Below are 12,290 nucleotides of genomic sequence, written 5' to 3'. Positions count from 1 at the left end.
TACCTTTTCAGTCTCAATTAATTTATTTTTCACCGATGACTGAAAATCTTCAACAAACTTCAAAATGCAAAGGGCCAATTTGCTGCACTTCTAAGAAAATCCAAATTGTTCAGCCAAAAGTGATGACTGCCATTTGGCATGGGTTCCTCTGAGTACACAACTAGATTCTCATGCAGCCAGAGTCCTACTCTTGATTTATCTATAATTCTCTGCTATAATTTGTACTTTAACTTGAAAATTACTTCCACGAACGCAAAGGATACACCAAAAACTGCAGGTAGTGAGGGAGTTGCAGGAAGAATGAAGTCCCACACAGTCAAATTTAACTTCACACGCACAGGAAGGTTTGAAACAGCATCTTCATCCATCATATCGTCTAATGCATCTTCACAAAACGACGGAGATAATAAAATTCTTCTTAAAGATGTACTTGCTGATTTCACTCTTTGTACCTAAAACAATACATGCATGAAAAGTCACAACAGCCAAATATAACCCAATAATTTTTGAAATCAGAGATGATGTATGGCTATGACTAATCACCACTTCTTCCAGCGGTTTTTCATCTATTTGCTCCACAGAATCTAGACAGCTTCTAAGTTCCCTGTACAGTTGATTCTTCTCCAGTCTGGTTAAGCCTTGACCTGCTGATCTGGAACTATACCTACAACCATTAGTTCAACTAATATTAAGATGTCCATCATCATCAATTAAGCTTAACAAGGACCAAGAGGATCTCCTACCACAAGCTTCTAAAGCATGCCACAAAGCAATAAACCAAAAATGACAGGGAAAGGAGTATGTTATTACTCTTTATCTAGCTTTGTCGCAGTAATTGTGATCTCCCCCTCATATTGCCCAGGAGGTTGTTCGCTCGGAACATCTATTGATACCCAAATTGCTGTAGTTTCACTGCCACAAGAGTAAATCAATCTCAGTTTCGACGTGTGGAGTCAGTATTCTTCACATCATAGTACTAGGGAACCTCAATGTGGAGAGTACCCCGGAAATAAGCTCACTTGACTTGTTGGAAGATCAATTGGAACGAGAGCGTCTGGGACACCTAATATAGGCACCACCCGCCGCAGCGTTACTGACTTTCCAAGAGCCATCCTGTCAATGGAATATCAGCAAACATGAGTGGAAGACTGTCATGAAATGCATAAAAACCTTATGGTATCACTAAACTAACCGATCACCGGATTTGGAGCATAAGTCACAACCCTGAACTTGCACTACCCCTGCCATGCCAGAGCCACCCCAAGTAAGTTTTGGGCGCATGGCAATTTGAACACTTTCTCTCTCATTTCTTGCTGCCAACAGATTAAACTGCAAAATAAAGAGCATTTATGAAGTTAGAACGTATTTGTAACTTGAATGAAAATAAAAATCTCTGCTCCTTGTTCGCATTGATATATGTGAACTTTGCTATGTCAAGACTGCAAATGAATTTCAAGTAAAACTTGGATGAAGGGTAGAAGCTTCTCAAAACTCCTTTTAGTGAATGAACCAAGGAGACCAAGGCCAAAATTCACAAGTTTGGAGGGTACAGACGCTCTTCCATTTCCAATACTAATTCACAGAAACTTGACATCATTGGCAGAAGATTGTCATACATCTCATATCGTGGAAAAGGTAGACTTTTGCTGATGAAAAACAGCTTATAGGGACCCTTCCACCCCACTACCTGAAGGAAACTTACACTGAATTTCTTTAAGGATAAATATCCCCTCGGATTAAGGAAAAAGACTAACCCGCATGATTGTCATCACACCTTCAACTCCTTCTAGAACTAGTTCTGCTACAGTGACAATCATAACTGATTCCAGTATCATGAATTGATTTATGCCCAAATTATAAAGCAATTGCATCACAAATTCATAGAAATTGATTATACAGCAACGAAAACCTAGCAAACGTTAACAGGGACTCTCTACGTTTATCATGTGCACCCAAATTCACAAAATGAAAAGGACACCCAGTATGGAATGTTAAGACAAGCATAAGAACGCAGGTCCTGCATGGAGGTGTTATTTATGTACGAAAAGGTCTCGCGAAGGCGGGAACCCCTTGCCGAAGATCCTTCTCTTTCTCTGTGAAGATAGACTGCTCTTTCTTGCTTTGTGTAGTTCTCCTGTGCTTCCAGACATGCTGAGCTCCACATATTCTTGTACAATTAAAGGGGGGGAAAAGGATTTGCAGTCCCCCGCCTTACCGCTCAGCCATGCCGCCAAAATGTATGATACCATACAAAATAGATGAAAAAAGTCCCTCTTTGTCTTGGCCATGCACGCCAAAGACCATGACCTCTAATGCTAGAGCAAAATTCTCATCTATGGCGTGCATACGCCTATATCTTCATGTTTTATGCAGCAATAGAATATCCAATTTCCTATGTGACACTAATGCCACTAGTTGTGTACTAGTTACACAGGCGGCCCCGCATCAACATCTCATCGCTCCAGATTGCATGTCAAAGAACCACAATGCGCAGGAATGTACGTAAAAGTCTAAAGAATAAAAAGCATGTGTGTTCATAAACAACTGATTATGATATCGGTGTAGTGCATACCGGCTCCAATGGTCGAGGCATTTCCTGATGCCCAACATTTGCTGTGCTTGGCATGCACCAGATATGCAATAAATCTGCTGTAGGAACCTCACTGGGGTTAATTGATTCCTTAAGCAGATTTGAACCGTGAAAGCCACCATCATTCCATCCATAAGCAGTTCCTCCTCCAGCAACACCTTCAACTGGAGGCACAATAATGTCTTCAGAATTTGTTCCTGTTGATTGTTTACCGCACAAAGTGGTGAGTTGTAGTTAAAGGAATATATCATCCTATTTGCCATAAGCCTTCGAGATCCATGAATTGCATCCAAGAAAATCAACATTTTTTTGCACAGGCAGAGTACATTCTTGAAATATTTGAGTTTGCATGACTAGCAGATTTGGTATGGAAAGGGCACACTAGCGTCAGCTTAACTAGCATTTTCGAGCCCAAGATTTCTAGCCCTCAACAATGATGAACTCTTCCTACGCCACAATTTTTCGTTCGAACATCTACGTCGAAATCCAAGTAAGCACAATGAAAACTGGGACGACACTGAAAGCATGGTTTTCTAAAACACTTTAATTGGCTGTCCAAAGTTTGTACAGTGTTGGATAACAAAATCGCTTCCCTCGATCAGCCTGTTCAGTTACATGGAGTTATTCAAACACGCAGTTTACCGCCACGATGAAATTCCGGCTCAACTGTCCAGCTCAGCGGAAAGGAGATCAAAACAATTGGAGCTCGAGATACCTCCTCGTCACTGATTCCAAAATTCCTCGGCGAGAAAATAACAGACAGCTCGCGAGCAACGTAAACGAGAAAACGGGAAACAGAACTTAAAAAAAAGAAAAACAGAACGGTTCGGCGCAGCCGTAGAACTAAGAGCTCCACTCAATCAACACTAAGCGAACCGCCGACACTCACCGGAGTTCTCCATGTTCTCGCGGCGTCGAACCACGGTGCTGCGAGCGTGAAGGACCTGGAATCGGAGAGATCAACCGCTCAACTGAGCAAGGAAGGTATGCGATGGGCGATCGATGGGCGATTATGGAGGAGGAGGAGGAGGAGGAGGAAGACAAAACGGGGATGGATGATCGAGAACAGCTTGATTGGTGCGCTCCGTTTGCGTTTCGCGATTGATTTGCCCCCTTCAAGCTCGTGCGAGGGTCGCTCGGCTCGGCTTGGCTTAATTTTGTGGGCGGGGGGCGACATTGGCAGGGCGCGACGTGAACGTCACGGAAGGCATCCGGCGCGTGACACTTGCTGCTCCGCCCATGCGCCACGAGCCACCCTCTTCGGAAGCACTAGCAAAGCATGCCGAAAATTCGTCACGGGTCAATTTAGGAAAAATTCTAAATGAAGACCTAAAATACATATATTTTTTTAAATAAATTTATTTCGAATAAAAATTTAAATTGCCTTCATTATTTTAAATACAGGTCTAATCAAGAACATTCTCATCATTTAAATTTTTTCATTTTTTTTCTTTTTTCCATCGTCCCTCCTCGGGCCATTAACGAAGATCGTTGCACTCGGACAAAAGTCGGACCTCACTAGCATTGGGCGAAGGATAAGAGAATCATTACTTTTAATGACGAATATTTATTGCTACAATCAACTTATCACAATTCATAGTTGGACACGCAAGTAAATATGAAACATTAACAATAAAAAAGTCTCGATCATAGTTATCGTTGGAAATGGAGGCTCACACTGGTGATTCAAGATTACACACTTATTATCGGACATCTAGCGTGAAGATATATACTAAGAAAAAAATAAAAACTTGTTGCAAGTTCCATATTTTAGGTTCCACCTACTTGGAACTTACTTGTTGGAGCACGTTACTCAATTTTTAGAACGTGCAGCCTATCATGCATACCTTAAAATTTATAAGCAGATCAATTGCTCACTCAATTCTAGGTTTCTAATTTTACCATGGAATCATGGTCACTCCTACTTCCTTCACTTGGCAAATACGACAAAACCACGAGCATTGGAGCTAATGAAAAGTGATGATTAATTAAGAACGTGCATCACAATACTTCTGGAGTAAAAATCCGTTTGATAACACAACTTATAGAGCAGAAATTCGTTTGATTACGCAACTTCATTTTTATCATTTTGGAGGGTTTTGGAGCCACTTAAAGAAGTAAAAGTGCTCTTTTCTTTTTTATTGAGACCGGATCGTCTCTTCTTTAAGAAGAGTTCCCACCTACTGCTATAAAATTAATTTTTTTCAGAAGTAGAAAAATTAGTTTCTACTCAGAAGTGGAATTAAAAAAAATTAGAGTATAATTTATGGAGCAGGAGTGTTGTCATGCGCCCCTAAGATTCAAAGAAATCTTGAACGAGGATCATGCCCATCCCCGACACATGAGGCCCAAGCCCAGCCCACACCATCCCTCACAAAGATAAATAAGCCTCCAGCTCCCGCCACTGCAAAATTGGCGCCTTCTTGCTTCATACAGCCCCTCCCTCCCTCCCTCCCTCTCTCTCCAATCCTTGAGGAGCGAGCTCAAGCTGAAGTTCTCCATCGGGCTCTCTCCGACGCACCATTCCTCACCGTTTTGACTCGGGGTCGGCCTCGTTTACTCTCTACGCTCCGGCGGAAGCCGTGTCACGCTCGGATCTGCGATGCTCGATTCTGATCGTTGATTGCATCGAATCAGGCACGGTCTCATCTCCAGACCCGGACCCGACTCTCCACCCGGTAGATCTCCGAATCCGCGTGTCGTTCTTCTACTCCGGTCAGTGTTAAATAGCGGAGTCATTGTCCTGTCGTTGTCTCGGTCCTTCATTGTTGCCGTCGAGTATTAAATCTCTGTAACTTTGGCTTTGCTCTCAATTAACGATTGATTTTGAGAGTTCGCTGCTCTGTTGTCTCGAGAGCCGGAACTCATGAATTAGCGCACTTTTCTTTTTATCTTTAAAGTGTCATTAGATCCTCCGGTCGCTTGATGTCTGAGTCGTCAGGTCAACAATGATGATTTCTCTCGGGATCGTTTGTTATGCGCTTTTAGGTGTCTACTGTCCACTTTGTGGAGAACATTAATATCTCATGGGAAATTTGTAGGATTTAAGATCTTTCATGAACTTTGATTTAGAATTTAGATTATCAGACTCGAGGAAATGAGAATCCTGGTGAAAATAGCTGAGTAGCTCCAGTGAAATTATTGTTTTCACAGAGATTTAAACATCAATTTCGTCAGATAGGAACTAGGCTGCACTCTCTTGTATGGAATGTTAAAAATTGCTGATAGAATGTCAGACTGCTTGTTAAAGTTGCATCTTTTAGACATCATGGAAGGTTATGGAGGAATGGATCGTCATCCTTACATGTACAAAAGGCTGGGATTGGAATGATAACAAAATGGCTTGTCGATTACAAATTGGAGTCCCTCGACAAGTAATTATAGACCTGAGATGAGTTGTTTATTAGAACTTTCTACAGACGGAAGTTGTCATAGATTTACTTTTCAGAGTTAGGATTTTTGTGTCTTTTTGACTCCATCTGCCACGCAAGCACTAAAATCCGAAATCATTTGCTCAAGATCAGATAATTTTAATAAAATGTGGAAGATCTGGTCTAGTGGTAGAAGAATCTATGGGTTCATTAGGAATCAGAGTAGGGACAGAGAAACGCTTAACCGATTTATAGTGGTTTTTGTTCCAAATCGTTGTCCACTCCATTCCCCGATATCGTTTAGGAGTCATGTCCAATCCACTAAACTTGAAATCTCGTACAAGGGTTGATTTACAGTGGAGCCAACTCTCCATTACAAATAGGGTTAACTCTTTTACAAAATATTTCTCATACGGTTTAATTTCTCAACAGTTTTGATTGCAAAGTATGTGCAAGAGTTTTTAGCTAGTATATGTAGTGTTCTCTACATGCTTAAGGCAATGTGCAACCCTATTTATAGAAACAAGCTCAAATAGACGTTAGCACATTTTAAACGGGTAGTAATTCAATTGTCGAGGCTTCCGCTTGTATGGCCAAAAAAGGCCCGGACACCCACTGGATTGGGCAGACAATAATTAACTTTGAACTCAGCAGCCAAGTGTCTGAGTATAAAACTTCCGATACTTGGCCTGAAACCCGGCCCTTCTCTTCAGAGTTGAGATAGTCTTTGTACCTGTTCGAAATCCTAGAATACTTTAAACAGTGCAGATATTATTCCAAATAATCAACAACATATTTGGGTGAGTTTTGTAATCACCAAAACTGAATTAAGGTCAACAGAAGCACCCTTAACATCCTTGCACCGGACGGGCTGATGGGTTGATTGTACCTGCCCAGCCAGCTCAATGAATTACAATAAATATAATTGACACCAGTGCAGATTCCAACAGACTACAGCGAGGTAGAAGTTTGATCTGACATAATTTAAATTATGTTTTGGACTGGACCTAGATCATGAAGAATTGTACGGATAGAGATCTCCTAACTAATTCGTCCTTCCACATCTCCTCTTTACCTTTATCTCTGTCTGGTTAAGTGGTTTTTTTTTTTTTTTTTGCTATTCAAAGTGATTTAAATATGGAGTTGCTCGAGTATGCTTTTCTGCAGACATTGTCATGTGATCCAGTTCTAACTTTGATTGCATTTCATTTCATTAATGCAATTTCAATTCTTTTCCTCTTCTGGTTGTTATGTTAAGAGTAATGTTTAGCAGCCGTAGGATTGATGTGTCTTTTAATGATCAGTTGAGTTCCTAACTGCTGCTTGGCATGAATCCAGGACCTTGAAAGCTTTCTAGAATCTCGAAAAAGGATTAAGTCATTTTCAAGGCATGGAGTTGAGAAGTTGCATCCACTTGCATTCTATCCAGGCAATTAAAAATGGCCATGTGACCAAAGTCCTAAATGTAACACATGGAAGACCAGCACTTTCATTCAAGAAAGTTGCTGATTTATGTGGCTCAAGAGATGTCAAAGAGCACATTAACTTCCGAAAGTTTGAGCCAAAAGATGAGCTTGATGTCTCAGATTTTGATGACGATGATGATGTCAGAGGAGGATTATATCCTGACATGGTGGGAAGAAAAACAACTCAATCCAACTTAAATTGTTCAAAGTTCAGTCGTGTTGATGAAAAGAATAGCCTTCTAGATGATTTTTGCCTGCGGAATATGACGTTGAATCAAATTAAAGAGAGATGTAAAATGCAGAAACGGAAACGATTCTTGTGTGAAGATTCCAGTGCAATTGATGATGATTCTCGCACTCCTAAAAGGGAGGCTCATTCTCACTCTCTTTCTGAGGAAGCTGAACTTGACCTCGAGGAGCCTTTGATTAAATGGATAGCCAAAATTAAGAACTTCAAAGGCAAGAAGGTTTCCCCTAAAAAGTGCAGAGATTCATCATGTCAAAGAGCCAAAGTAGTTGTCAGAGCAGAACAGATCCCATCTCCTCAACCAACCCTGCAATCTGACGGGAATTTACTAATGCCTATATCTGTAAAAGTTGAGGATGAGGCCCATGACTATGATTTAAACTCACAAGCTGGAGTTGGTGCTCCCAGAGATTCCTTAGCAGCTGTCAATGGTGGACAATCCAGCTCCTCCGTTGCAGTTTCCGGTGAAGTGCCTAACCTGGCTAATGAGTCTTATCAGGATAATTTGATTTCTGTCGCCGAAGAATCCGAGATTTGTGGTCTCAATAAAGTGCCATATGAAGACGTGGATCGTGCCACGTTGGCATCTGAGTCGTCCAACCTTGATGTGGCAATTTCAGTGGTCAGCTACTTGGAAGTACCGAGGTTGAATTATCATGAATCAGATATACATAAATCAGAGGCACGAGACAAAGCATGTCATACAAATTTCCTCAGCCTTGAAGCCCCTTCTCAAAGTTCTGTGAATGGCTTTTGCTGTAATCCCAACAGCTGCGAAGATTATTTGTCGACACACACTATGACATTACACCTAAGCAGTTCCAGTCCAGATCCAGATGGGTCCTCTCGCAGCAGTCAGCCCACAAAACAACCCTGTGGAGATGACGTAGGCATGTCTCAGGATGATGCTGGAGAGAATATGCTTTATGATCATGAGAGAATTTCTAAGAAAAGCATTGTCTGTGATTGTAACTCAGCTTGCAATGCAAATCTGAATCCAAGTTGTGCTGTCTGCTCGGATTCTCCTATCGATGTGGAGAAACAATCTCATATATGTACTGGTGATGATGATGCAGAAATCAGCTGCACCGCAGACCCTCCTTGTGATGTTGCTGATTATCCTACAACCTTGCAAATGTTTGAAAAGTTTAGTCAGTTGGAGTTACATTGTGCACGCGGGGGGTTGTTTTCTGCAAGAAAGGTACTTGTCTGATATTGTCATGCGACTAGAGTGAATCTGTCCTGATTCCTTCTCTAAATAGTGCTTGTTTTGTCAGGTCATATCTCCAACTTCTCAGGAAAGACTGCGTAAATTGATGGGTGCAACAGAGTCAAATGATGATTGTTATGGTATGTGGGGTAATGTAGGGTTTCTCATATGGATCTCTAAAAAAAGTACTGTTCATGGTCTATCTAGGCCATCTTTGAAACAGGACTGTTCACAAGGTAACCACAGTCATCATGAGAAATCCTATGATAAATCTTGTAGTTCTATCATGACTGAATGCCTTCATCCCACAAATAACAATTTTCAGCATGGTTCTTTTTTTTTTTTTTTTATCTGGTTGTCCATTTCAAATGCTGGTCCATGTTCATTAGACTCTTTAAATGGGAACATAAGTTCCAAGCTTGGAATTTGTTTCCTTTTATTGAGCTCCTTGTCACACATGGCTGTGATAATTGCTTTCATTACCCGGTAGCTGTAGCATTTCACTGTTCTTTACTCTGTCACTTAGTATTTCTTATGGTATTTGCAGGATATAAGGGAAAACTGTACTCACAGAAACAGATGGAGAGGTCGTCTGTGGGAGTTGAAAGGTTCAAACTGGTCAGAAGGGCTGAACTACCTCCAAACCCCAAACATAAGAAACTAAAAGGCAATAAAAAAGGATCACCACCTAAAGGCAGTCACAAAGATTTTAATCTATCTGGCACCGTACCGCGTATAAACTCCACTCAGAGCTGTTCTCAGAATGCGATTGCATTCTCTCAACGGCAGATGCAAGACATTGACAATCTTGCTACAAAACTCATGACCGAGTTGAATGTTATGACAGATATTGTGGAAGGGAACTCGTGTGCTGATAGCTGTCTTACAGGAACTACAAAATATACAACATATGAGGTATGCTGATGAGCAGATCAAGATTACAGTTTTAGTACCTTTATAGCACTCTTAGGATATTCTTTTGCTCTATTTTTTTATTAACATGTGGATTAGGTTTTGTTTTGGGAATATCTATTGAGCAGAATTATGTTCATGCATTTGTTCTCTGAGGCTTGTCTTGAGTTACCTGTTATGCTGTGTGAAGGCTACCATATATGTTTTTCTATCTACAAAATTACTTTTATGGTCCGTTATATCTGAGTCTGTGCACTTATCCGTTACTGATCTTCCTAGCTGCAGATGAGAAACTGCGATTCAGTTGGCTTGAGAGTTGATATGACATTGGTTACCCTATTTTTAAAGTTCAATTTGATGATGGTTTACCCTTTGGTTCGTTTGCTTCGTCCTTACAGCGACCTTCATGATTTTGCAGTCTAAATGGACTTCTCTCTCTCCACTACTTAGGAAGACATTAGTCACTCTAGTATTTGTACGGAAGCATTGTTTGGGAGCCCATTGTTCTTTCTTCATTCATTTCTCATCTGACTTGTTCAAGAAAAGAGAATTTGCTAGCATAAAAATTTATTAACTCCGGTCTCTCTGGCAGGTAAAGACTGCCATTGAAAATGCCAGTAAAGTGAAAGAAACCGCACGGAAGTGGCTTTCCATGATGTCGAGGGATTGCAACCGTTTTTGCAAAATAATGGTTTGATTCTGTCCTTTTCTTTTATGGCTGGAAAATGCTGGATATAGATGGCACTTTTGCATTTGTTGACAATATCATTGTAAATTCCAGAGATCAACTGAGGATTGTAATCCTATGATGGAACATAGGGTTCACAAGGAAAGAAAGAAGATTACATTTGCTGACGAAGCTGGTGGCGAGCTATGTCATGTCAAGTACATTGAGGACAGCATGGCTTCCCTCCTGGCATCAGATAATGAAAAAGAGGAAGCGACGGTGGAGTAATTGGTTTTTCTCTTCTTTACCTTCATCTGCAATTCAGGGGCGGTAGGAGAACGTTTACTGGTGCTTCTTGAGGAATTGGATCCTCTAGGTGTAGAGCCCGAGTTGCCTCAACTCATTCTCGCGAAGAGGATAGAGATTAGAGAGGTGCACTTGGACAATGCTCATAGGGTTGAGTAGATCTTGTCCAAGCTGTACATACCCTGATTTTTGCTGTAACTCCTCGCATGGGAATGCTCCCCTGTTTGTACTATTTTCTCCTCCTCTGTCTGTTAATTCGACGAGATTGTGCAAACAATAGATCATGCTATAAGGTGTTTTGGAGGCATGACGCGCTTTAACGACTAGTGAGTTTTGATATCGTTTCGTTGCTTTCATTGCTTCTACTAAGTTCTGATTTCTGGTGAAGCAACATTTATTATAACTGTACATTTAAAAAGATCAGGCCGTTGATGGGACTAATAAAGTTGGGAGGTTGCAGAATTTTTTTTTTGGTCGAAGAGGTTGCAGAATTTGAGAGTGCAGATTTATTGTAATTGCAAATGTACAGTCTTGAGAAATTTGTCCAAACTCCCATCTCGAGATGGATCCACGCCAATGAGACGGATTAAGGGCGTCCAGGTACTTGACCCGGAATGGCCCTGATGCTTAAGTTTTTTTTCTGTTTTTTTTTTTCTCCTGGTCGATACCCAGATGTTTAAGTGTGTGTAAAAGACTCTGGAAAAACAAGGGGAGAAACTTTATCTGAATCCATTAATATCTAAAATTATCATTTTCTTAAGCTCATCTCTACTCGATGAATTGTCGGAAACTCGTGCCTCTTGCAAAGACAATCCTCTGTAGCACAGACATAATTGTTGATGTGAGGACCATCTACTCTCATGTGGAATGCAGATGAGAGCAAAGAACACATTTTTAATATATTGCCGTGTGATAATGACGGGCTTCTTTTAGGCTAGTAGTCAATAATTAGATCCTATAATTTTTGTAAGAGAATGTTAATATCATGAAAATTTTCAAATTGATATATATGCAATAAATTTGTCTCGAATTAATTTTTTGACTACAAAAAAATTCAAGCTGATAAACTTATGACAAATTTACTCTATGTTAGTTTTCATTAAATTTTTGATCAAATTGATGAGTTTGATGACACGTGGCCATTGATGAGTGTACCAATTTGAGGTTTTTATCATTCGTTTGTCATAGGTGTGTTAGTTTGAGATTTTTTGTGATATTAATTTAATTTAACGGAAACTAACAAAAGGTAAAATTGTTATAAATGTACCGATTTGAGATTTTTTGCTGTCAAAAATTAGTTCCGGAAAAATTTATCGTATGTGTATCAATTTGGATTTTTTTGTGATAAAAAATTTAGTTTGAGGTAAATTTGTCATAAGTGTATCGGTTTGAATTTTTTCGTGATGTTAACTCTAAAGAAAATTCAATATGCTTAAAACATAATTGCCTTTTATGTAGAGGTGTCAATGGATCAGTTTTGATAATCGCGCAAACGGTTCGGACTTGAACATCTCGGATCAA

General features: G+C 40.3%; 2 protein-coding genes across 6 annotated transcripts in view; one reads left to right on the top strand and one right to left on the bottom strand.

Annotated features, from left to right (window-relative positions):
* The window catches only part of LOC115751586, a 37,604-nt gene extending 33,763 nt beyond the window's left edge, over positions 1-3,841 (bottom strand). Inside the window, exons 1-7 of one of the 4 annotated variants that reach the window (XM_030689511.2) lie at positions 3,480-3,841; positions 2,573-2,787; positions 1,193-1,329; positions 1,003-1,113; positions 811-912; positions 544-664; positions 264-452 (exon numbers count right to left, since the gene is read on the bottom strand). In XM_030689511.2, the coding sequence (XP_030545371.2) occupies positions 264-452; positions 544-664; positions 811-912; positions 1,003-1,113; positions 1,193-1,329; positions 2,573-2,787; positions 3,480-3,492 (888 nt within the window). In that variant the 5' untranslated portion in view covers positions 3,493-3,841. The remainder of the gene's footprint in view (positions 1-263; positions 453-543; positions 665-810; positions 913-1,002; positions 1,114-1,192; positions 1,330-2,572; positions 2,788-3,479) is intronic. The other 3 variants (XM_030689512.2, XM_030689510.2, XM_030689508.2) reach the window with 3 other exon arrangements.
* Positions 3,842-5,022: 1,181 nt separating this feature from the next.
* LOC115751646 lies at positions 5,023-11,125 on the top strand. Of its 2 annotated transcripts, none has more exons than XM_030689595.2 (6): positions 5,023-5,305; positions 7,300-8,875; positions 8,952-9,024; positions 9,432-9,799; positions 10,389-10,487; positions 10,578-11,125. In XM_030689595.2, the coding sequence occupies exons 2-6, from the start codon at positions 7,352-7,354 to the stop codon at positions 10,749-10,751; spliced, it is 2,238 nt and encodes a 745-aa protein (XP_030545455.1). In that variant the 5' UTR covers positions 5,023-5,305; positions 7,300-7,351; the 3' UTR covers positions 10,752-11,125. The 2 variants fall into 2 exon arrangements, with proteins under 2 accessions (XP_030545455.1, XP_030545457.1); XM_030689597.2 differs by having other exon boundaries at positions 5,023-5,309.
* The last annotated feature ends 1,165 nt before the right edge of the window (positions 11,126-12,290 follow it).

Source organism: Rhodamnia argentea, chromosome 2 (genome assembly GCF_020921035.1).
Source record: "Rhodamnia argentea isolate NSW1041297 chromosome 2, ASM2092103v1, whole genome shotgun sequence".
Taxonomy (NCBI): domain Eukaryota; kingdom Viridiplantae; phylum Streptophyta; class Magnoliopsida; order Myrtales; family Myrtaceae; genus Rhodamnia; species Rhodamnia argentea.
The sequence above is the reverse complement of the archived record's forward strand: the minus strand, read 5'-3'. Positions and strand labels throughout refer to the sequence as shown.